This window comes from Lissotriton vulgaris, chromosome 2_1 (assembly GCF_964263255.1).
Source record: "Lissotriton vulgaris chromosome 2_1, aLisVul1.2, whole genome shotgun sequence".
NCBI classification, from domain to species: domain Eukaryota; kingdom Metazoa; phylum Chordata; class Amphibia; order Caudata; family Salamandridae; genus Lissotriton; species Lissotriton vulgaris.
This window is the reverse complement of record NC_141687.1, coordinates 36,030,800-36,057,480: the sequence shown is the minus strand read 5'-3', so window position 1 is coordinate 36,057,480 and position 26,681 is coordinate 36,030,800. Positions and strand designations below refer to the sequence as shown.

Sequence of the window (26,681 nt, the reverse complement as noted above, 5' to 3'; positions counted from 1 at the left end):
AGTCCAGTCCGAACTACAAAAGCCATGTCCTTCCCAGAACGGAATCAAGCATCCGAGGACCGGACCGTTTTCGAGGTAACACCTCTCATCAGCCCGGCTAGCTTGACTCCAGTGGTGTGGAGTGCCTGGGACCCACGTCTGAGCATCCCCAGCGCACTTATGGCGGCAATTGCAAACAAAACAGGTGATGGACAGAATGTGGATCAATGTCACACATTCACCCCAGTCCAAAGATCTGGGCCTAAATCCATCGTTTTTTTTGCACTCCACACCACCCTGGGTTAGACAATGGCGATATGCAAATCAGCTCTGACCCTGTGCCCCATGGGAACAGTCCAGTCCGAACTACAAAAGCCATGTCCTTCCCAGAACGGAATCAAGCATCCGAGGACCGGACCGGTTTCGAGGTAACACCTCTCATCAGCTCGGCTAGCTTGACTCCAGTGGTGTGGAGTGCCTGGGACCCACGTCTGAGCATCCCCAGCGCACTTATGGCGGCAATTGCAAACAAAACAGGTGATGGACAGAATGTGGATCAATGTCACACATTCACCCCAGTCCAAAGATCTGGGCCCAAATCCATCGTTTTTTTGCACTCCACACCACCCTGGGTTAGACAATGGCGATATGCAAATCAGCTCTGACCCTGTGCCCCATGGGAACAGTCCAGTCCGAACTACAAAAGCCATGTCCTTCCCAGAACGGAATCAAGCATCCGAGGACCGGACCGGTTTCGTGGTAACACCTCTCATCAGCCCGGCTAGCTTGACTCCTGTGGTGTGGAGTGCCTGGGACCCACGTCTGAGCATCCCCAGCGCACTTATGGCGGCAATTGCAAACAAAACAGGTGATGGACAGAATGTGGATCAATGTCACACATTCACCCCAGTCCAAAGATTTGGGCCCAAATCCATTGTTTTTTTGCACTCCACACCACCCTGGGTTAGACAATGGCGATATGCAAATCAGCTCTGACCCTGTGCCCCATGGGAACAGTCCAGTCCGAACTACAAAAGCCATGTCCTTCCCAGAACGGAATCAAGCATCCGAGGACCGGACCGGTTTCGAGGTAACACCTCTCATCAGCCCGGCTAGCTTGACTCCAGTGGTGTGGAGTGTCTGGGACCCACGTCTGAGCATCCCCAGCGCACTTATGGCGGCAATTGCAAACAAAACAGGTGCTGGACAGAATGTGGATCAATGTCACACATTCACCCCAGTCCAAAGATCTGGGCCCAAATCCATCGTTTTTTTGCACTCCACACCACCCTGGGTTAGACCATGGCGATATGCAAATCAGCTCTGACCCTGTGCCCCATGGGAACAGTCCAGTCCGAACTACAAAACCATGTCCTTCCCAGAACGGAATCAAGCATCCGAGGACCGGACCGGTTTCGAGGTAACACCTCTCATCAGCCCGGCTAGCTTGACTCCAGTGGTGTGGAGTGCCTGGGACCCACGTCTGAGCATCCCCAGCGCACTTATGGCGGCAATTGCAAACAAAACAGGTGATGGACAGAATGTGGATTTGCATCGTGAGCGCAGTGATGACGTCATCAGAGTACTTAGACGCCGCCTCCGCGTGCTGACGTCAGTTCTTAGACACAGCTTTTCCACACCAAAAGCGCAGAGCCATGTCAAAAACCAACACTGGTGCCATTAAAACTAGGGCCCTGAAAGGGGATGACCTTAACCCTAGATATCGGTTCGCAGAACGGGGAGGATGGGTGGGGCGGTAAGCAATCTAATACCAACTACTGTTTCTTACAGATATATAATTACCGAAGGTAAGTAACTTGTTCATCTGAAAGAAACAGGTTAGTATTAGATTCCTTACCTTAGAATAGATACTTCAGACATACCAACCCCGGTGGTGGGTCTGCGAACCAATAACCACACCAGAAAGTCCTGGAGGACGGAACGGCCAAGGAAGCCATCCCTCCGGACTTGGCGGTCCAGGCAGTAGTGTCTTGCAAACGTGTGCAACGATGCCCACGCAGCTGCCTGACAGATGTCCTGCAAGGGGACACCCCGGCCCAGGGCAGCGGTGGCCGCCGTGGCCCGAGTGGAATGGGCCCTCAGCCCAACAGGAGGCTCCTTCCTTGCCAAGGAGTAACAAGCCTTGATACACAAGAAGACCCACCGAGAGATGGTCCGCTTGTGTACCGCCCGTCCCTTCTTAGCGTTCACGTAACCAACAAAGAGTTGGTCATCCACCCGGAACTGGCGTGTGCAATCCAGATAGAATGAGAGCGCACGTTTTGGGTCCAGACGGTGGAGACACTCTTCCTCCTTTGAGGGATGCGGAGGCGGAAAGAAGGTGGGCAAGGTGATAGACTGCCCGATGTGGAAGGCCGTGACAACCTTGGGCAGGAAAGAGGGCTTAGTCCGCAACACAACCTTGTCCGGATGGACAGAAAGGAAAGGAGGTTTAGAGGAAAGAGCCTGGAGCTCACTCACTCTCCTGGCAGCGGTGATGGCAACCAGGAAAGCAGTCTTCAGAGTAAGAAGGCGGATAGGACAGTTGTGAAGTGGCTCAAATCGAGCGCTCAGGAGGCAAGTCAAAAGGCCTCAATACTGAGCAACTCGTGATACCATACTCTTGGGCCCGGTCGCGCCTGATCTTCTTCAGCACTCTGGGCAGAAGTGGTCTAGGATGAAAGGCGTACAACAGATGGCAACTCCACTCGCAACAAAAAGCGTCTCTGAGCGACTGCCGTCTTGGAAATTCCAACATGCAGAACTGATGACATTGCACGTTCTCTTCTGTGGCGAATAGATCTAACCAAGGCTCCCCCCACTGCTGAAAGAGACCTTGCGGCTCGTCCGAGTTCAGACGCCATTTGTGATCTATCATGCACCTATGGCTGAGTTTGTCCGCCCTGGCGTTCAGGGAACCTGCCAGGTATTGAACCACCAGAGTGACGCCCTGGTGTTCCAGCCACTGCCAGAGGTGCAGAGCCTCATGGCAAAGGGTCCACGACCCCACCAGCCGTTTTTGTTGCAGTACCACATGGCGGTGATGTTGTCTGTGAACAACTGAACCACATTTCCCCGGACAGAGGGAAGGAATGCCTTCAGTGCAAGTCGGATCGCCTGCAGCTCCAGAAGGGTGACATGGAGCCGGGGCTCCGCTGGAGACCAGAGGCCCCTGATCTCCGCCTTTCCCATGTGTCCCCCCCAGCCCAGGAGGGACACATCCGTCACTACTACGTGCTCCTGTTGGGGTAGGGAGAGGGATCTGCCGCTGACTCAATCGCGGTCCGTGAGCCACCACTGAAACTGTCTCGCAGTGCCCTCCGAGATCAGGACGTGGTCGGACAGGTTGCCCTGATGCTGGGCCCACTGAAACTTCAGGTCCCACTGCAGAGCCTGCATCTGCCATCTGGCATGATGCAACAGAAGGATGCAGGAGGCCATCAGCCCCAGAAGCCGCAGCGCCAACCTGACTGAGACTCGGGATAAAGGCTGAAAGATCGGAATCAGAGCCTGAATATCCCAAACTGGCTGTTCGGGAGGATAAACCCGAAACTGCGCCGAATCCAGAACCGCTCCAATGAAGAGGAGCTTCTGAGAGGGACACAGGTGTGACTTTGGCACATTGATGGAGAACCCCAGCAGGTGCAGAAGGTCGGCCGTAGTCTGGAGGTGGCTGACGACTGTCTGGGCGTGCCCGCCTTCAACAACCAGTCGTCGAGATAGGGGAAGACTGACACCCCTAATCTGCGCAGATGAGCTGCGACCACCGCCATCACTTTCGTGAACACCTGAGGGGCGCTGGTAAGGCCGAAGGGGAGCACGGGAAACTGAAAGTGCTCGCAGCCTTCCGTGAACCGCAGGTAACGCCGGTGGGCCGGCAGGACAGGGATGTGAAAATATGCGTCCTGCAAGTCCAACGCTACCATCCAGTCTTCTGGGTCTAGGGCAGCTAGGACCTGAGCCAAAGTCAGCATCTTGAACTTTTCCTTCCGTAGGAAGCCGTTGACGTTCCGCAGGTCCAAGATAGGGCGTAGGCCCCCTTTGCCCTTCTTGGGAACCAGAAAGTAGTGGGAGTAACAACCACACCCTACTTCTGGCCCAGGAACGCGCTTGATGGCCCCCTCGGCCAAGAGGGCTGTAACTTACTCTTGCAGAAGTTGCAAGTGATCCCCCGACACGCGGTGGTACTGCGGTGGCATGGCAGGAAGGGTCGCCTCGAAGGGGAGGGAGTAGCCCCTTCGGACGATTTGCAGCACCCACCTGTCCGATGTGATGGTACGCCAGTGGAGGAGGTGATGGCGAACCGTGCCCCCACTGGCGTCAAATGGGCCTAAAAGCTCAGACTAGGAAGGCTTTGAGGCGGATGCTGCGTTTGTGGATGTGGACTGGCCTCGCCGATGTCACCTGATACCGCCACGGCGGTTACCATGTCCGCCGCCACGCTGGATGTTAGTCTGCTGCCTGTGGCTGGCAGGACGTGAGGGGGCGACCCTTTCTTGGCCACGAAAGGAGCGAAAGGCAGAAGTTTTGCTGGCGCTGGCCTGACAGGCCCAAGGACTTGGCCGTAGCCCTGGAGTCCTTGAAACGCTCAAGCGCACTGTCTGCCTTGTCGCAAAAGAGGCGACGGCCATCAAACAGCATGTCCATGAGTGAATTCTGGACATCACCTTAAAAGTTGGCAGACCTCAGCCAGGCGTGGCGGCGAACCGCCACCATCGTGGAAATCGCCCTGCCCATCGAGTCCGTGGTATCCAGCCCACATCGGATGGAGTACCGTGCTGCATCCCGCCATTCCGCAAGGGCTTGAGCAAGTTTGACCCTACCCTCCTCTGGGCATTCTGGCAGCACGTCCACGACCATGTCCCACAGAGAGTGGGTATAACGGCCCAAAAGGCAAACGATGTTGACCGACCGCAACCCCAAACAATGGGCCCGATTCACAGAACTAACTTAAGACAAAATCCTAAACTTACTACTTTTGGTATTCACAGAAGTTAGGATTTTGTCTTAAGACAGACTTAAGTTAGGATTTTGTCTTAAGTCTGTCTTAAGTCTGTCTTAAGACAAACTTAAGACAAAATCCTAACTTCTGTGAATACCAAAAGTAGTAAGTTTAGGATTTTGTCTTAAGTTAGTTCTGTGAATCGGGACCTATGTGAGGAGTACAGCTTTGTACCGAATTGTTCTTACCTTTTGGATTCCCGATCAGGCGGAGCAGTCGGGAATGCTGTCTGGGAGATAGAGGAATGGATAACCAGGCTCTCGGGGGTGGGGTGGGTGGACAGGAAGCTAGGGTCGCCTGGGGCCGGGCGGTGGCGTCTAGCCACGTTCCGATCTACAGGGGAACCTGTAGCAGGCCTGGACCAGGTGCCCAACAGAACGTCAGTAAGAGCCTCATTAAACGGCAATAGAGGCTCCGAAGAACTTCCCTGTGATTTAAGGACCTCAGTGAGGAGGTTAGTCCTCACGGCCGCGACGGGGAGCTCAAGAGCCAAGGCCTTGGCCACCCTCGTCAACACCACGCTGTAAGCAGCCCCCTCCTCCGCAGCCACGGTAGGAAGGGAGACAAAAACAGTGTCGGGCGAAGTTTCCAAACCACTGGCCTCCCCTAGATCCACTGCCCAGTCCTAATACGACTGGCACTTCAGTGCCAGAGGGTCCTCAGACCCCTCCCAATCCTCCTCGCCTCCCATCTCCTGGTATTCAGATACAAAGGATGGGGCCGGATCATAGAAGAATTGCTCTTCTCTCGGCGTCGAATGCGGAGTCTAGCGACACCGGTCCGACGCCGGGTCCGGACCGAGGGAGGGACCGGGGACGATGTAGTCCGGGGACGGTGTCGAGGGCGACACCCTGGGGGTCGGCGCTGGCGGAAGGGTCGTAAGGTCGACCAACAGCGACCCGGAGTCGGACCTGGATCCGGTGGGGCCCTGCGGCGTCGGGTCCAAAGTCGCCAATGGCGCCGGGGCCGAAGCACCCGATGGCGCCTGGGCCGAAGCACCCAGCCCACTTGGGCTCCCAGTCGGGCCCGAAGGCGCCACAGCAGGACCCGACGGAGGAGAGAGTGACCTCACGGCCATGAGGAAGGCATCGATCTCCTCCGACGTCGCGTGCAGCCCAGGGACCGGTGGGTATGGAGCTGGCAGTGGCGCCGTAGGAAGTCGGAAAAGCGATGTCGTCTTTGACTTCTTGTGCCTCTTACCTGAGGACCTGGAGCCCGATGAATGGTTTCGACTCACCGAGCTGCGATGACTGTGGCCCGTGACCGGTCCTTTAACCTCCTCCTCGACCTGGACCATGAACGGCACGGGCCGACTGCCGGAGCTGGAGGCGCTTATGGGACCGCTCCCTCCTAGCCTTCGACGTCAATGTTCGGCAGTCTGGGCACGACTTGTCATCATGGTCAGCCCCAAGGCAATACAGGCACCAGCGATGGGTGTCGGTAACCGACATCAGTCGGTTGCAATCGGCACAGAGCTTGAACCCGGGCATCCCTACAGGCATCGATAGTCTCACGACTCGAAACAGGATCAAAAAGATCGAAAAAGTTAGTCAAAAGGTGACTTTTCCGGATCTGCGCTTGCTGGTGTGGAAAAAAGAAGAACTGACATCAGCGCGCGAGGCTGGCATCTAAGTACTCCGAAGACGTCATCCCGTCGCCAATGACGCCGACGACGGACGCGGAGCCGCAGATGACGCATACCGTCGCACAGGGGTACTGCTACGCAAAACTTTCCGGATCCAGTCTGACACCTGGGGATATTCTAAGGTAAGGAATCTAACACTAACCTGTTTCTTTCAGATTCCATTAACAAGAAGGGCCACTGAGGCACAACATTGGGCTATTGCAATACAGTTGCACTTGCACTTTAAAATGGGGCTTGTCAGAACGCTCAGTCATGTGATCAAGGCCACTTGGACGGCCGAAACGCGTCTTGACTGTGTGAAAAAGTAATAAAACAATGCTGACACATTAGCCGGTCCACGCTCGTGATTGCGTGCTGAAGCGGTGTTTTTCTGCGAGGTATTGCATATATATATATATATATATATATATATTTTTTTTTTATTCCAACAATGTGGCTGACTTCACCGGAGCAACAACAAACAGCGAGTGCAGGCGTTCGGCTCAGCCAGTAGCCAAAACGTCAATTTTTCATCTAGGAAATGCCACGCTCAGGAGCTTTTAGATTTTCAAGATTTATTCACACACAGAGCCTAGTCTGCACACCAACGCATTTCAGCCTGACGGAATTGGTCACGGTCTAGTGTCCGTGACCAAGGCCGTCAGGCTGAAACGCGTTGGTGTGCAGACTAGGCTCTGTGTGTGAATAAAACTTGAAAATCTAAAAGCTCCTGAGTGCGGCGTTTCCTTGATGAAAATAAATATATATATATATATATATATATATATATATATATATATATATATATATATATATATATATATATATATATATATATATATATGTTGCAAGAGCTCGTCCTGGCCTCCACGAAACCAAACAGCCACACCAGCAAATTTTTATATTTATTATATTTATATATATATATATATAACATTTTACAAGTGATCCTTGCGCATGGGTGGGACTATGCAGTGCTTATGACTATTGATGAGGATCCCCCTGAAGAGAACTAGTAATTGTAGGTAGGAGCGGTGAGACCAAAAGATGTCTCTGTATTTTCTAACCTCTGCGGTGCCTGTGATATGTCAGATGGGACTCTTTAAGAGCTTTCCATGACTGTTCATTCAGTGGGTCCTCAATCAATAGGACTTGTAATCATTCTATTTGCAAAGAGGTCTATTTAGAGGAACACCCAAGGGTGAAATACAACCTGGCACTGAAGTTTTGGTTGTGTCATCGCAGTGGAGTCTAATGACAGGTGCCCATCTATATGTGTCTTCCCTTCTAAGTGAACTGCCACAAGGATTCATTTGTTCAGAATGGCACAGACCATTATTTGATTTGTCAGAAGAAATACAGAATGCACTGAGATAGTTTGTGTTTGTTCAAGTAAAACAGAGATGCTGTATTGCATTTCCAAATGTTAATTTGTTTTCATGGAGAGGAAGAATAACATACTTGAAAGCCTGGGTTATCACTATGAGTTGTAGGAAAACATTTTGAAATGTTGTGCCCTCAAGTAGCCAAAACCTATGATTCTAGTATCATAGACAATGGGCTGCTTGGCTGAATTCAATTGAGTCTGTGGTGACCAATGTTTGAGGAGCTAATTGCAAGAATAAGCATCCTTTGTGATGTCCACTAGAGAAGATAAAAGTTCAGCAGGCATTAATATTTTCCAGCATTGTGGATATAAAGGTTGTTTTATTTTACAAGCAGGATGCCATTGAAGAACCACACTTTGCATTCTTCCCATAGGACACATGAATGCAAAAAGGCATAAAGGGAAGTGTTTTTTAAATTCGGAAATTGATGTGCACGAGCGAAGAAAATCCAGCTCCTGACAAGATTTCTCAACGCTGGCAGTCGTGGATGGCCACAACCGCTCGTGTTGAGAAACCATCCGTTCGCGTTGAGAAAGCTCCTGCTCGGGTAGAAAATCTACTTGAGCGGAAAGAAAAGAAGCAGCCCCCTCTTGTGCTGCGCATGGTGCAGTTCACGCAGACTTATCAGCGCAGAACAAACACCCAGGGCTGAAATCAACGTGAACGGCATGACCAAATGCACTCAGCCACTTGCGGAACTCCAAGTAGCACAGCAAAGTTTTTTGGTCACTTCGCGGAGTTCCTCCACCTAGGCTTAGATTTTTTGGACTGTAATTTTTAATTTAGGAACAACGAGGTATAGCCAATACAAAGTAGTTCATTAGTGTGAGAGGCACCTCCTTTACAAGTAAATGAATGTGCTTTCTCGTTCTGTTCTGAATTTCTTAACATTCCCATCTGCCAGCATCCCTCCTTACCTATCAATGAGACTGAAGAGGATCTCTTTGCCCACACAGTTTTCAGAGATAAGCACTAAATAGCGTGGAGTGATGTAGGCCTCATGCAGTGCCATGATGCGCTCATGGTGGAGTGTTTTCAGGATATCGTACTCCTGCAGGATGCTCTGCTTGTTTTCAGCTTCGTACGGAATGATCTTTGCCATAAAGTGTTTGCCGGTTGAGTTCTCTTTGCACTCACGGATCACACCGAATCTTCCTCTGTGGGTTACATCAAACACATAAACACTTAATTATTTATTTTTGCATTTTTGTATCATGAAGCAGCCTCAAGAGCACAAGACAGATGACAGGAAGTTATTGGAATATAAGGTAACGTGTATTTGTAAATCTTACATTTAACCAGAAGGGTATCTTAGCGCTACAAAACCAGATGTATATTGCTACCCAACTCAATGGTTCTTAAATGCACAATATTACATAGAGAATAAAATACAAATGGTATACACACAATGACAATTACTAAACAGATACCTCAGTGCAGAACGTTTAATATTTATGCTGTATACAGAAAACTACATTTAAAGAACAAGTTACTTACCTTCGGTAAAAATTTATCTGTAAGAGACATAGATTAGTTATAGATTCCCTACCTTGTGAATTACCCCCAGGTATCAGACTGGATCCGGAGAATTTTTTGTCAGTAGTACCCCTGCGCCTCTAAAGGTGGCGTCGGTCAGCTCCGCGTTCGTCGTCGGCGTCATGGGCGCTAAGATCACTACTTAGACGCCACCCTCGTGCCCTGATGTCAGTTCTGTACACGACTTTCCACGCCAGAAGCGCAGAGCCATGCAAGACACTGACCACTTGTGTGCAAAATCTAGGGCCCTGAAAGTGCACCTTTTGGATTCAGACGGTGGAGCCACTTTTCCTTCTTAGAAGGATGTGGAGTCGGGAAGAAAGTGGGCAAAGTGATGGTTTGACCAATGTGGAAAGAAGAAACCACTTTTGGGAAGAAAGGGTGGACGAGGTTGAAGGACAACCTTGTCCGGATTAACAGCCAGAAAGGAAAATGCTACTTACCCGTACGCATCTGTTCTTGGCATGTAGAGCTGTAGATTCATATACGTATGCATAGATCGCCATCTGGTGTTGGGCTCGGATGTTTTCACTTTGTTTTTGTCTTGGAGGAAGTCTTTGTAGTCACGAGGTAAGTGACTCCTCCTTAGGACGATGGTGCGCATGGGCATTGACTCTATCTCCAGATTGTTTTGTCATGGAGGGTTATGATGGAGTTAGTAAGAAATAGAAAAGGATGTCCATGTGTAATGTATCTAAGTAAGAAAATACTAGAACAGATAGAGCTATCTGGGGAGGCGGGTGGGCGTATACAAATCTACAGCTCTACCTGCCAAGAACAGGTCACTGCATACTGGTAAGTAGCATTTACCGTTCAAGGCATATGATCTGTAGATCGTATACTTATTCATAGTAGGTTATACAGCAGTTACCTCTTTAGCAGTGGCTACCTATATCTGTTGCAGTGGTTTGAAAAGGTGTTCTTAGTACAGCCTGGCCTACACTAGCTTGTTGTTTTGCCTGCACGTCTACACAATAGTGTTTTTTGAGGGTGCTGTGGTGTACACCAAGTTGCTGCTTTGCAGATGTCATCTAGGGGAATGTTCCCTAAGAACGCCACAGATGCCCCTACTTTACGTGTGGAGTGAGCTCTAGGGGGAATGGTAAATGTGCGTTTGGCTTTAGCGTAGCATATTTGGATGCATTTAACAATCCACCTTGCAATCCCTGTTTTTAAGATAGGATTGCGCTAATGAGGTGGGGAGAAAGCCACAAAAAGTTATTTAGTCTTACGAAAAGTTTTTGTTTTTTCAATGTAGTAAAGTATCAGTCTTTTGACGTCTAGCATGTGAAGAGCTCGTTCTGCTACTGAGTCTGGTTGAGGGGAAAATACTGGGAGTTCTACAGACTGGTTAAGGTGGAAAGCAGACACGACTTTAGGTAGAAATTTTTGGTTAGTCCTAAGAACCACTTTGCTATGATGAATTTGTAGAAATGGTTCTTGTATGGTTAATGCCTGGATACTGATTCTTCAGAGAGAGGTTATTGCAACCAGGAAGGCTACTTTCCAGGTGAGAAGTTGTAATTCGCATTTATGCAGAAGTTCAAATGGGGGACCCATGATTCTGGTAAGGACCAAAATATTTAAGTTCCATAATGGAGAGGGTGGAGCAATAGGTGGAATTATTCTTTTAAGTCCTTCAATAAATGCTTTGATAGCTGGTACCCTAAACAAAAACAGGTGTTGTCTGTTTTACACTGTTGTAGATGCAAAAGGTAGCAGATGATGTTTTGAATAGAAGCATTGTTTGTTATTGTTTGTTATTATTATTTGTACAGTAAATTACAAATCTTTTCCACTTTGCGGCATAGCAAGCCCTAGTGTTAGGGTGTCTAGCCTCTTTAATGATGTTCATGCAGTCTGGTGGGAGATGGAGGTAGCTAAACTCTAAGGTTTCAGGTGCCAGATTGCAAGGTTGGGTTGACTGGGATCTGGATGTCATATCTCTCCATGGTTCAGAGTGAGAAGCTTGGGTGATATACTATAGCTTTTGATGAGGAACTACTGATAGTTCCAAGAGGGTTGTGAACCATGGCGGTCGAGCCCATGTTGGAGCAATGAGGATTATTGTGAGGAAATGCTGTTTGAGCTTCGAGGAATGACCGCCTTTTGGAAAGGTTTTTCTTGTGTTCCACCACCGCAGAGTGCGATGGGTGCGGTCGTCTACCAACACCAGATCTGTTAGCTGACCTTGAGCCTGGTTCCACTGATGTGCAAAACACTCCTGTAAGGGACGCATTTGAACGCTTACATAAGGGACGATGAAAATGCAGGAGGCCATCATCCCAATTAGCTGCATGAACACAAGAGCTGGAAGTGAGTGTTGAGGCTGCAATTTTGTTATTAGAGCTTGTATGGTGTTTATCCTGACTAGGTTGGGGTATGCTAGAGCTTTTGAAGTGTCTATTGTAGTCCCTAGATACTGTTGTATGCTGGACGGTTGGAGGTGGGATTTGGTGAGGTTTACCATGAATCCCAGTCGGCAAGCAGTTGGATTAATTTGTGTGTGTGTTTCGCACAGCTGCTGTATGACTTGGCTTTTATGAGGCAGTCTTCCATATAAGGGAAGACATGAATGTGCTGTATTCGTAAGTGGGCCACAGCTACTGCGAGGCACTTGGTGAAAACTCTGGAGGCCTTATTTATGAAGGCCTTGCGTCAGTTTTGCGTCGCCGGTGCGTCACTTTTTGTGACGCACCAGCGGTGTAAAAAATGCGCCTTGTTGCGCCATATTTAAAAAGTGACGCATCTAGGTAGATGCGTCGCTTTTTAAACCCTTGCGCCACATTATACCTGTGTCAGGTATAATGTATGCAGAGGGGGTGTTCCCCCGCAAAAAGCCTCGTAATAGTGACGCAGTGAAATCTAAGAGATTTCACTGCGTCACTTTTAGGATGCTGTTGCGTCAAAATCTTGTGCATGCCTCACAGCAGGCGTAAGACTGACGCAAGCCCTTTCACATGGGGCTTTCCCAATGTGAAAGGACGCATTGCTTGAGTTGCGTCACTTTTGTGACACACTCCAGCAATGCGTCACTTTTGCGCTTACAGATACGTCAGAAATACTGACGTATCTGTAACTCCTTGCGACATGATGCATCATACATTAAATATGACGCATCAGGAATGTCGCAAGGAGTGAGCAGTGAAAAGTGACGCATCGCTGTTTTCACGCAGCGATGCGTCACTTTTCATAAATGAGGCCCTGGGTGTTGTAGTCACCCCGAATGGGAGGACTTTGAATTGGTAGTGTTGACTGTCTACCACAAACCTGAGATATTTCCTGTGAGCGGGTTGAATGGGAATGTGAAAGTAGGCGTAATTTAAATCTAGAGTGGAAAGAAAGTCACCTTGTTGAAGTAGTGGGAGCACCTGTTATAGAGTGACCATGTGGAAGTGATCCAATTGAATGTAGAAGTTTAGCGGTCTGAAGTCCAATATTGTCCTGAGAGTCGTCCTTTTTTGGTATTTGGAAATAGAGGGAGTAACCCCTGTGCCTTGATGAGGCAAGGGGACTGGTTCTATTGCATGTTTTTGTAATAGAGAAAGAACTTCTTGTTTGAGAGTGTCAGTTCTGAGGACATTGGACTTTGTAACCCTCCCCGCTCCCGCCTCCCAGCTGCCCCGCCCACCCGCGCACTTGGCCTTAAATGGCGACCGTGCGACGCAGGTGAGTGTGACCCACTTGTGGGACACCCCCGCGCCGCACGGCCACCAGCTGCTGCGTGTGCCCCTTGCCTGCCCCTGCCTCGCTGCTGCCTCGTTTGCCGGCTGCCGCCGCTGCGAGTGCTTTTGTTTTTCCCTTGTTTTGTCATTGATTTGTGCTTGTCTGGTTTTGGTGTTTAATCTGTTTTTGCCGCTTTTAGTGGTAATTTGTGCCTGTTTTTTACTTTTAGCGCGTTTTCTCTCCTTCCTTGTTGTCCGCCTACCGCGCCGCCCCCCGCCCTCCCTTCCCGCCACCGCCGCTTGTCCCCGCCCCTTTTGTCTTCTGTAACCCTCCCCGCTCCCGCCTCCCAGCTGCCCCGCCCACCCGCGCACTTCGCCTTAAATGGCGACCGTGCGAACGCGCAGCGGTCACGCGCAGCGGGCGCGCCGATTGTGCGCCGAAGGCGCGCCAAAGGTAAGCCCGTCTGCGCCCGTCCGCGACCGGATCGCGACCAGCGCCAGGACCCCTGGCCCCCGAGGAGCCCGACCGACCCGCCTGACGTACTCCGCCGCCACCCTCACCGCTCTCAACTCCGGCCGACTCCCTGATTGCCATCAAGCCACACCACGACACACCCACGGACCTTTCAGCTGCCACGCCTGCAAGTTCTCCTGCATCCGGACCTGCCTCGCACCAGCTCCCGCCAAGTCGAACTCCAGCAGCACCCACCTCAAGTGCATCCTGCTCAACACCCGCTCCGTCCACAGACACGCCATCGAACTCTGGAACCTTCTAGACACCACAGCCCCTGACGTTGCCTTCCTCACGGAGACCTGGATGAACGCCTCTTCAGCTCCCGACATCGCCATCGCTATCCCAGAGGGCTACAAGATCGTCCGGAGGGACCGAAACGCCAACCAGATGGGAGGAGGCATCGCCATCATCCACAGGAACACCATCCGTCTCACGACCAGCACCGACAACACCCTGACCAGCGCCGAACACCTGCATTTCCAGATCCACACCAACCCGAACACCACCCTCAGAGGCACCCTGATCTACCGACCCCCTGGACCACGCACGCAATTCAGCGAGGACATCGCCGACTTCGTCAGCCCGCATGCCCTCCCCTCCGCTGACTACATCCTCCTGGGGGACCTGAACTTCCACCTGGAGAACAACAACGACCACAACACCAGCACCCTGCTCGACAACCTCGCCAACCTGGGACTCAAGCAACTGGTGTCCACCCCCACCCACCTCGCCGGACACACACTCGACGCCGTCTTCTCATCCAGCACAGACATCAACTTCAGCCACGCCACAGAGCTTCAATGGACGGACCACAGCTGCGTCCACTTCACCTTCAAGAGAACGACGACCCACCAACACCAGCAACACACCGCCCGCAGAAGCTGGAACAAGATCACAGCAGACCAGCTCGCCACCTCCCTGAGCCAACACCCTCCTGCCAGCTCAGCGAACCCCAGCCAGGCCGCCGATAACATCACGAAGTGGATCAGCAACTGCGCGGACGAACTCGCCCCGCTGAGGACCCCGCCCAGCAGACCCGGCAGCAAGAAGGCCCCATGGTTCACCGACGAACTCAAGAGCTCCAAGAAGAACTGCCGAGCCCTCGAGAAAGTCTGGAAAAGGGACCCGACACCGGACAACAGGACCTCCTACAAACTGGCCACCCGGAAACACCACCAGCTGATCCGCGCCGCCAAGAGAACAGCATTCAAGGACCGGTTGGACAACAACGCACACAACAGCAAGGAACTCTTCAACATCGTGAAAGAGCTTTCCAACCCCAGCGCAGGAAACAACGACATCACCCCATCGCAAGACCTCTGCAACTCCCTCGCCTCATACTTCCACAACAAGATCACGGACATACACAGCAGTTTCAACAACCAACCAACGCACACCACGACCGACCAGCCACCCCCCAGCACCACCACCCTCCACGCCTGGACCCCGATCAGCACAGAAGACACCATCCGCACGATGAACTCCATCCACTCCGGATCACCAACCGACCCCTGCCCTCACCACGTTTTCAACAAGGCCGACGCTGTCATCGCACCCCACCTGCGAGACATCATCAACACATCCTTCGACACCGCCATCTTCCCCGAAAGCTGGAAACACGCCGAACTCAGCGCTCTACTCAAGAAACCAACAGCGGACCCCACCGACCTCAAGAACTACCGCCCCATCTCGCTTCTCCCGTTTCCAGCCAAAGTCATCGAGAAGACCGTCAACAAGCAGATGGCCGCCTTCCTCGAGACGAATGGATCCCTCGACCCCTCACAGTCCGGCTTCCGAGCCAAACACAGCACCGAGACCGCCCTCATCGCCGCCACCGATGACATCCGAGCCCTGATGGACAATGGAGAAACAGCGGCCCTCATCCTCCTAGACCTCTCCGCGGCATTCGACACGGTCTGCCACCGCACCCTTATACGGCGCCTCAGCAACATCGGAATCCAGGACAAGGCGCTGGAATGGATCATCTCCTTCCTCGACGGAAGAACACAGCGAGTCCGCCTACCACCGTACAAGTCAGAGGCCTCCGAAGTCATCTGCGGCGTCCCCCAAGGACCATCACTGAGCCCCACCCTCTTCAACGTCTACATGAGCCCCCTCGCGGCCATCGTACGCAAACACCACCTCAGCATCATCTCCTACGCCGACGACACCCAGCTGATCCTCTCCCTGACCAACAACCCCGCCGCCGCCAGAGCCAACCTGCACGAAGGGATGAAAGAGGTAGCCGAGTGGATGACGACCAGCCGCCTGAAACTGAACTCGGACAAGACGGAGGTCCTCATCCTGGGCTCTTCACCCTCCGCCTGGGACGACTCCTGGTGGCCTCCCGCCCTGGGCACCGCACCCAAACCGACAGACCATGCACGCAACCTGGGCTTCATCCTGGACTCCTCCCTCTCCATGACCAGGCAAGTCAACAGCGTCTCCTCGGCGTGCTTCAACATCCTACGCATGCTACGGAAGATCTTCTGGTGGATCCCCACAGAGACCAGGAAGACCGTCACCCAGGCCCTCGTCACCAGCCGACTGGACTACGGCAACGCCCTCTACGCCGGGACCACCGCCAAGCTCCAGAAGAGACTCCAGCGGATCCAAAACGCCTCTGCCAGACTCATCCTCGACATCCCTCGATCCAGCCACATCTCCGGACATCTGAGAGACCTTCACTGGCTCCCCATTAACAAGAGAATCACCTTCCGCCTCCTCACCCACGCACACAAAGCCCTACACGACCAAGGCCCGAGCTACCTCAACAGCCGAGTCAACTTCTACGCTCCCAAACGCCACCTTCGATCAGCCAACCACGCCCTCGCCGCCGTCCCCCGCATCCGAAGAGCGACTACAGGAGGAAGGTCCTTCTCCTACCTGGCCGCCAAGACCTGGAACTCCCTCCCGTCCGACCTGCGCCTGACCCAAGACCACCTCTCCTTCAGGAAGAAGCTGAAGACCTGGCTGTTCGAGCAGTAGCGGCACCCCCCCTCCCCAGCGCCTTGAGACCCTACGGGTATGTAGCGCGCTTTATAAGTGTCACTGATTGATTGATTGATTGATTGTCTGGGAGGCAAATTTGGGGGAGTAGAGGTAAGTTCCAGGTGATAACAATACTGGATAATTTGTCTTACCCACTTGTCTGTTGTGATTGAATTCCAGACAGGTAGGAACTGTGACAGACGTTTGTGAAAAGTTGGCCTGATATATGATGCTCACTAGTTCTAGTGATCACCTTGTATCATCCCAAACAACCCTTATGGTGATTGGTTGTAAGTCAACCTTATAGACAAGCTATCCTAATGGTAGCATGGACAAAGCAGTCTTAGGCTTAATTCTTTTGGCATGTGAAGCCAGCTGTTTTACCATATATAACCCCTTGAATACCAGATGAAAGGACACCAGACAGGTTGTTATGATAATAAACAATATATTTATTACTAACAAACACCTCTGAACTCTTTATGAGATCAGAGGGCTAAGCACATAACAATACTCTTCAGAAAAATACAATAAGTCGCACAAATTACAATGATGCCCTAGGGGCACGGTAAACCATATACTAAGCAAATAGTTTAAGTAGAACGATAGAAGGAATGAGGATGCCCAGAGGCTGTAGAATCGCTGGGGCTACACTACCCTAACCTTAGGTAAGGAGCAGGAGGCCCACGGGACGCGTGTGCAAATTACGAAAAAGGTAAGTAAAGACAGTTCCGACTAGTTGAGACTGAAACTACAGGATACCTGGACACCAGGAGAGTCAATCTACTTATGAGCACCGAAATGCTCTCGTTACCTCACCCCCGGGCTGCGGGTGCATAGGTGTGAAAGTGTGTTGGGTTTCCGCGTTGAAGTCAATGGAGCCTTGAAGAAAGATGCTGCAGGCGACTAGGAGGAAGATGTCCGGAGCAATCCAAGGGTGGATCGAGGAAGATGAATACCTGAAAGCAGAGGGGACAATGTTCACAGCCACTAGCCAGTGACCGGAGTGGAACCAGAAAGGAACCAGATGATGTTGTCGCGATCAGGTGAAGAGTGGACGCTTGACTCTGCAGCCACGTGGACCAGGAGGTGTCTTCGACGACCAGGATGGAGACACGAGCTATCCCACGCAGGCTCCCGCTGTCGGCGGTGTCTGTTCCGGATTCGGAGTCAACAGGCCTTGGCAAAGGCAACCCATGCTGTGAGTGAAGATTGCGTCTGGTGCGGACCAGGAGGGTCCGGGGTGATTCTCTTTTGGAAAGAAGCAAGGGCCAGTCTGGAGCAACCAGACCAGCGGTGTAGATTTCAAGGAGCATCGTCTAGGAGGTCACTAGCCAGCCGGTAAGTGACTAGACAACGCGTCAAGCAGCAATCAAGCAAAAAGGCCCCACGCAGATCTTGTGGATGCTGGAGGGCTTGTCTTTGGTGCAGGAGCTGCTCGGGGCTGGGGCTTCTCTATCCCCAAAGCACTTTGTCGAGGATGCCTCTGAAGTCGTGCTGGAAGCGAAGTGCAGTTTCTCCAAGATGGCCGGTCCCACGTGTCTCGTCGCACCCACGGATCTCAGCTGTGCTGCAGATGTGAGTTGAGGTCGGAGAGATCTGGAAGTCCGGGTCTCGTCGGGCTCTGAAGTCTGGTTCCACCAGGAAGGACGACAAAGTGAACCGCTAGGACGCTTCATGGTGCCTGCGGATGCAGGGTGGTCACTCTTTGGCCACAAGGGACATTTTCTTCAGTCTTCTGTGGAGCAGAACGTTGAAGTCCAGAGTTTCTTCTTTCTAGTTTCAATTCAGGATAATCTAATTTGGAATGGGACCAGCTCCTACCTTTATTCTGCTAAAGGGGGCTGTACTGTGTCTAGGACCCTCTCATGCGTGGGACCAGGAAGGGGGGTGGTTACACCCCCTATCCTTTGTCCGGTTTCGTGCCAGAGCTGGGGCTGGAGTGCCCCAGCAACTGGTTTGAACCGGGGTATGCACAGGGACACCTTGTGTGCCCCAGGCATGTCTCATTTCTTTCAGCCATGCCTATCTGGATACACAAAGTCCTGTTTGGGGTAGTGCTAGCACCTCTCCAGGCAGGAAATCCTTTGTCCAGGCCTCCATTGCTGGAAGGACTTCCAGCAGCAGGAGGTCAGACTTGTGTCTGTGGCAGCAGCATCCATTTTGTGATGCTGAGGCTCGGGTTAACTTTAACCGGGGTTCGAGTTACATACATGTCTTATCCCTCTAGAAGAGTGTAATGCTACCCCCGTCGCCAGAACTGGCGAGGGGGTAGTATTCCAAAGCGTATGACACCTTACACAACATGTTTTGATAATGCTATGCCAAAGTTAGCAATAACCGCGAGGATTATAATGCACTTAAGAGTATATGGTATAGCAATATCATGGAACAGCTATAAGGACATGGTTCCGAAAGCTGCAGACAGGCTCAGCTCATGCTAGAGCATCATCTCACATAATTCCAAGCACTCTGCCTTCAGGATTGATAAGGCCTGGCATAGGAGTGACTTATAGGAGTATATGTGCCCATTTTGGGTTAAATATAGGTATACTATATCTAAAGCAAAAGGTGATTGCACCACCTTGCCCCAGCTGTGTTACCAGCCAGTTGTGTCTGTTTAGATGGCCAGCCAGGGGTGGAATAATACATGCTTCAGCCCCTGGTAGGCCTTGGGTGCACTTATGCCCTGGGTACCTATGGTACACTGTACAAGGATTTACAAGAGTGACCCAATACCAATTGGTAACTGCACCTAAAGTACATGTGTGTCAATTTAGAGAGAGAACAGCTAGGCTGTTGGTCTGATTAGCAGGCCCACAGCCAGGGAAAGTCGTAAACCAGTGAAGCAAAAAGCAAAAATCTGGGGTGACCATAGAATTGCAGAGCCTACTCTCCTACAACGTTCCCCGACAGGAGTGGGATTATTGGGGGGAAGTGCAGGGAAGTCACTATTTGGTGGGAGGGGAGCTGCGGTTATTGTTGCTGCGACCTCTTCCCCTACCATTGTTGCCTCTGTAGCCTCCGCGACAGTATCCTTTGGAGGACGTTTCAGTGGGGCTTTTATAGAAAGAAGAGGGTTTTTCTGTACCAATGGTTTTGGAGCCAGCCCTGAAGAAGGAGCGGCGAATAGAACCTCAAGGGGAAGGCAATTGTAAGGCCCCCATGGACTTAGCAGTATCTGTATCTTTTTTCATCTTTTCTAAAGATGTGTCGACTGAGGGTCCGAAAAGATGCTCTTGATCACAGGGCTGATTAAGAATAGCAGATTGCACCTCCAGCTTGAATCTAAAGATTCGCAGTGAAGCGTGCCTGAGCAATGCAATACCGGTGTTAATGGCACGAGAAGCGGTATCAGCCGCACCGAGCGCACATTTAATTGAGGTGTTTGTGATTAATTTCCCCTCTTGTATAAGGTTGTTGGCTTTTTGTTTGTACTGGTCAGGAAGGTGTTGCATGAGCTGTTCAAACTCATCATAATGAGCCCTGTCATACCTGACCAATAAAGCTTGGGCATTGGCAATCCGTCAATGATTCGCGGCCTGTGATGCAATACGTTTAACTTGGATTCCTTATCAGGAGGAGGGGTGTCGTCTGTACTCTGTGAGTTTGCCCTCTTGCGTGCATCAGACACCACAAAATAATCCAAAGGGACCTGACCTTTAATGTAAACTTGGTCATTGGGAGCTGCCTTATACTTTTTGTCTATCATGGAATTGAGAATACTGGTTCTGACAGGATCCTTAAAAACTTCTGGGGCCTGTTTAAGCATGCCTTTTAACATTGGCAGGGTGTGCGTGGATTTTTTTCGAGAGTGCAAAGGTTTTGAGGAAGAAATCTACCTCTAAGGGATCAGAATGTAATTGTACCCCATGATATTGGGCAGCCCTATTAATTAGTTGCACAAACCCAATATTGTCATTTGGCGGTGATGGCCTAGAAGAATAAAAGTCCAGGTCAATATGTGGGTCAGGAACTGTGCTTATATTTAGGTTTTATAGCCGGGCCCGAGGGTGGGGCGTCTGAGCCATGGTGCCGGTGTTGACCTAAGCTGGAGGGCGAGGGTGCTATAGGAGCCTTAGGTTTGGGTTTTGGGAGCGGGGTTTCGGTACTCATGGACAGCTGAGCCAGGTGATTGTCTCCTCTTTGATGTCGGAGTCGTCGGCCCCGGAGACTTCTTCATCACCTTGTTGCTCCGGCTGGACATTGGGATGTGCTCCAAAGATGTCCGGAATCGAGCTGCTTCTGCGAGACATTTTGTGACGTTGAGCCCGACGGTCACAAATGGTTTTCTTTGACCTGAACCATGCGCAGGCCTCACAGTTTCTGTCTTCGTGCTCCAGGGAGAGGCAGAGATTACAAACCTCGTGCAAATCTGTGTGTGGGAACTCAGAATCGCACCTGGAGCATTTTTTGAAAGGAGTTTTTCCTATTGACTGCAGGCGTGGTCGGCGCAGATAGGCCCAAAAGCCCTTGTCGAAGATTGAGGTTGAAGAGGTTGTTTTTAAAGATGCGCGTCAAAAGGGGAACGCGATCGAGATGATACCGTCGAGTGGAGAGGGACTGCGCATCGAAGGGGGGTTCGAAACTGACACTGACTCGGAGAGCAGCAAATTACATCTGAACCCGATGGCGGAATAAAACAATCTGGAGATGGAGTCGATGCCACGCGCACTATTGTCCTAAGGAGGAGTCACCTACCTCGTGACTACAAATTCTTCTACCAAGACAAAAACAAAGTGCAAACATCCGAGCCCAACAACAGAAGGCGATCTATGCATAAGTGTACGATCTACAGCTGATGTGCCTAGAAACTGAGGTTTTGAAATAAAAGCTTGGAGCTTACTCACCCTGTGTGAAGAGGTGATGGCAACTAAAAAAGCAGTCTTCAAGGTCAGAAGCCTATGAGGACGGTTATGTAGGGGCTCAATGTAATGCTCATAAGATAAGTTAGAACTAGGTTCAAGTCCCACTGGGGCATTACAAAGGGAACAGGAGGAAAAAAGATGAGTAATGCCCTTAAGGAAACGATTCACAACAGGGGACTTGAAAAGAGAAGGCTGATCAGGAATAATGAGCCCTGTCGTACCTGGTCAATAAAGCTTGGGCATTGGCAATCCGCCAATGATTCGCGGCCAGTGATGCAATACGTTTACCAGATGCGTCTATTAACTCAGATTCCTTATCAGGAGGAGGGGTGTGGTCTGTACTCTGTGAGTTTGCCCTCTTGTGTGCATTAGACACCACAAGAGACCTTTTATGTAAACTGGGACATTGGGAGCTGCCTTATACTTTTTGTCTATCCTGGTATTGAGAATACTGGTTCTGACAGTGTCCTTAAAAACCACTCGGGCATGTTTAAGCATGCCTTTTAACATTGGCAGGGTGTGCGTGGATTTTTATGAGAGTGCAAAAGTTGTGAGCAAGAAATCTTCCTGTAAGAGATCAGAATGCAATTGTACCCCATGATATTGGGCAGCCATAATAATTAGTTGCACAAACCCAATATTGTCATTTGGCGGTGATGGCCTAGATGGATAAAGGTCCGGGTCATTATGTGGGTCGGGATCTGTGCTTATATTTAGGTTTTATAGCCGGGCCTGAGGGCGGGGTGTCTGAGCCATGGTGCCGGTGTTGACCCGAGCCGGAGGGTGAGTGTGCTACCTGAGCCTTAGGTTTGGGTTTTGGGAGAGGGGTTTCGGTACTCATGGACCCCTGAGCCGGGGTGATTGTCTCCTCTTTGATGTTGGAGTCGGCGGTCTCGGAGACTTCTTCTTCATCACCTTGTTGCTCCGGCTGGACATTGAGATGTGCTCCGAAGATGATAGGAATCGAACTGCTTCCGCGAGACATTTCGTGACGTCTTGCCCGAAGGTTACAGATGGCTTTCTTTGACCTGAACCATGCACACGCCTCACAGATTCTGTCTTCATGCTCCAGGGAGAGGCAGAAATTGCAAACCTCGTGCAAGTCCGTGTGTGGGAACTTAGAATCCCACCCGGGGCATTTTTTGAAAGGAGTCCTTTCCATTGACTGCAGGCGTGGTCGGCGCAGATAGGCCCAACAGTCAGCCTTGAAGATTGAAGTCAAGGAGGTTGTTTTTAAAGATGCACGTCGAATGGGGAACGCGATCGAGACAATACCATGGAGTGGAGAGGGATTGCGCATCGAAGGGGGGTTTGAAACCGACACCGACCTGGAGCGCAGCAAATTACATCCGAACCCAATGGCAGAATAAAACAATCTGGAGATGGAGTCGATGCCATGCGCACTATTGTCCTAAGGGGGAGTCACCTACCTTGTGACTACAAATTCTTCTTCCAAGACAAAAACAAAGTGCAAACATCCGAGCCCAACAACAGAAGGCGATCTATGCATAAATATACGATCTACAGCTGATGTGCCTAGAACAGGAGGTTTTGAAATAAGAGATTGGAGCTTACTCACCCTGCGTGCAGAGGTGATGGCAACCAGAAAAGCAGTCTTCAAGGTCAGAAGCCTAAGAGGACAGTTATGTAGGGGCTCAAAAGGAACGCACATAAGATAAGTTAGAATTAGGTTCAAGTCCCACTGGGGCATTACAAAGGGAACAGGAGGAAAAAGATGAGTAGTGCCCTTAAGAAAACGATTTACAACACTTGACTTGAAAAGAGAAGGCTGATCAGGAAGCCTAAAGAAGGCTGAAATGGCCAGGAGGTAGCCCTTCAGAGTGCCCAGGGCAGAGCCCTGCTGGGCAAAAGAAAGGAGGAACAAGAGAACCTAATAAAGAGGGTCAGAAAGGGAATCCAAAGCATTTGCAGTGCACCATACCACAAATTTGTTCCATCTGCAGGCGCATACCATCTTAGTGGCAAGGCACCTGGCTGCCAAGATAACATCACAGACTTCGGGAGGAAGGTTGAAGGCTGTCAACTATTGCCGCCCAATCTCCACGAAAGGTGGTGGAGACTGGACAGGTTTGGGTGGATGACTGTTCCCCTGCTGCTGCGACAGAAGATCCTCCCGTAGAGGCAGTAGGGTTGGAGGATCGATGGACATGTGTAACAACTCGGAATACCAAACTCTTCGTGCCTAATCCGGAGCCACCAAGATGACTTAGGCCCAGTCACGCTTCATCTTCTTCAGCACTCAGGGCAGAAGTGGTATAGGCGGAAAGGCATATAGAAGACTGCAACTCCAATCGCTACGAAACGCGCTGCCTAGCAAGTGCTGCCTTGCAAATTCCACTGTGCAGAATTGCTGACATTGCACATCCTCTTCTATGGCGAATAGATCTAACCAACCACTGCTGAAAGAGACCTTCCACCACTTACGAGTGAAGACGCCATTTGTGATCCATTATGCACCTGTGGCTGAGTTTCTCCGCCCTGGCGTTCAGAGAACATGCCAGGTGTTGAACCACCATGGATATGCCCTGAACTTGGCTGCTTCTCTCCCCTAGGTGACTGCACAGAAGACCACAGTCTGGGCCTCCTCCGGACACTGTGGCAGCACCTGCGCTACTGTATCCTACACAGAGTGGGTGTAATGGCCCAACAGACATGTGGTGTTTACTGACCGCAGACCCACAAGATGGTTCAGCTTTGCAGATTGCCTATCAGGTGGTGCGTTAGGGAAGGCGCCTTTGGACGCGGAGGCTTGGACCACCACGGGGTGGAGTGTTGGGAGAGGAAAGTGGGGTCTCTCGGGCCGGGCGGTGGCGACAGGAAAATCATCCTATCCCTGTGTTGGACGAGGTGCCCAAAAGGATGTTGGTTAGGGCTTCATTAAACGGCAGCAGGGGCTCCGAAGAGCTCACTTCCGGTTGCAGTACCTCTGTCAGGAGGTTAGTCCTGACTGCCACCATAGGAAGCTCGAGGTTGAGATCCTCGGCCGCCCTACGCAACACCACTGTGACAGACGCTCCCTCCTCCATAGCCACGGTAGGAGGACACAACATGCTAAGGTCTGGGGAGGTATCCAGTTCCTCTATCCAGTCCTGATCATATTCCAACAGGTCAGTCAAAGGGTCTTCAGACACCTCCCAGTCCTCCTCACCTTCCTCTGGTTACCAATCTGACCTGAAAGGAACACCAGGGTAGAACAAGCGCACAAAAGTACCCATTGACGCCGGTCCGGCTCCGTGTCTACATCAGGATGGAGGCCGGGGTTGACGTCGGTTGGGTATCCAACCTTTGTCGGCTGCGGAGCTGTTGGAATCGGCACCAGGGGAGGTGTTACAAGGTCGACCGGCGCCGATCCGCATCCAGGCCTGGATCCAAGGTGACCCTGTGGGCGACCCTTGACCTTCTGGTAGGTCGCTCCCCCCTCCGCTGCAGCACCACCAACGCCAATGCCAGCCTTGCCACCTCTCCTTGCCTCTGCTGCCTGCTGCTCCTGATCGTTGCCTCCGCCGCCGCCTCCTCATCCAGAGTGCTTGTGCCTTAACCCTTTCTTCCTTGTACCCCGTCTGCCTATGCCCATTCTTCTCCCATGTTCCCCGTGTGCCTGCCAGCCTTGCCTGCCCTGCTGGTCCCCCTGCTGCCTCCTTGAGCGGGCCTGCCTGATTTTCCTGGCCTCGCTCTTCCTCTGCCATTCCTGCCGTTTTCTTTTTCCCGCTTTTCCCGTTTTCTTTTCTCGCCGCTGCCTAAGGCAAGCCAGTCTGCGCCCGTCCGCGCCTGGACCGCGCCCAGCGCCAGAACCCCTGGCCCTCACACCACCTGCAACGCACGCCACCGCTACGATGCCAACACCCTCATCGCACTAAACCACAGATGCACCCCCAACTGCTACAAGGCCACCCCCATGCGCACCCTCGCCCCTTTCACCTGCCAGAACAGCAACTTCTCCTGCAACAACAACGCCGAGACCACCACAGCAACGGAACCCACCCAACTACGATGCATACTGCTCAACACCCGCTCCGCACGCAAGCACGCCGTCGAGCTCTGGGACCTGCTCACCACCACTCCACCAGACGTCGTCTTCTTGATCGAGACCTGGGTGAATGATGCCTCCACCCCAGACATCGCAGTGGCCATCTCCAATGGATACAAGATCTCGTGAAGAGACCGCACCAATGGAGCCGGGGGAGGCTTCGCCATAATCCACAAGAACACCATCAAGGTCTCCAGAAACACCGACGACACCCTCGCCACCACCGAACACATGCACTTCAAGATCCACACCGACCCCAAGACCACCCTCAGAGGCACCCTCATCTACAGACTGTAGAAAGGTGGATATCTGACTATGGTTACCCCCAACTTTTTGCCTGGTGTTTTGCTGGTTTTTCGACTTAGTTGACCTGGGACCCTGCTATTCAGGACCCCCGGCCCACTGCTCTCTCTGTAAAATGGATTCTGTATACCTTAGGTGCATACCCAATTGGATACTGAGTCACCTTATCAGTCCCTGTACAGTGTACCTTAGGTACCCAGAGCATAGGTGTACCCAGGGCCTACCAGGGGCTGCAGCATATATTTTGCCACCCCAGGCTGGCCATCCAAATCTGACACAACTGGCTGCACAACAGCTGGGGCAAGGTGGTGTAATCATCCTTTGCTTTAGGTATAGTATCTCTATATCTAACCCTAAAATGGACACATATATTCCTATCAGTCACTCCTATGGCAGTCCTTATCAATCCTGAAGGCAGAGTGCTTGGAATTATGTGAGATGGTGCTCTGGCATGAGCTGAGCCCGTTTGCAGCTTGCGGAACCAAGTCCTAATAGCTGTTCCATGATAACGCTATACCATATACTCTTAAGTGCATTATGAACCTCGCGGTCAAATGCTAACTTTGGTATAGCATTATCAAAACATGTCGAGTAAGGTGGGATACGAATTGGAATACTACCCCCTCGCCAATTCTGGCGACAGGGGTAGCATTCCACACTTCTAGAGGAACACGACATGTATGTAACTGTGAACCCCGGTTAAAGTTAACTCGAGCCTCAGCATCACAAAATGGATGCTGCCACCACAGACACAAGTCTGACC

General features: G+C 51.4%; 1 protein-coding gene across 3 annotated transcripts in view; it reads right to left on the bottom strand.

Moving 5' to 3' along the window:
• SPEG (striated muscle enriched protein kinase) overlaps window positions 1-26,681 on the bottom strand; it is a 1,422,155-nt gene that overhangs the window by 120,196 nt on the left and 1,275,278 nt on the right. For all 3 annotated transcript variants that reach the window (XM_086954403.1, XM_086954404.1, XM_086954405.1), the window contains one exon: window positions 8,911-9,150. In XM_086954403.1, coding sequence (XP_086810529.1) covers window positions 8,911-9,150 — 240 coding nt within the window. The remainder of the gene's footprint in view (window positions 1-8,910; window positions 9,151-26,681) is intronic.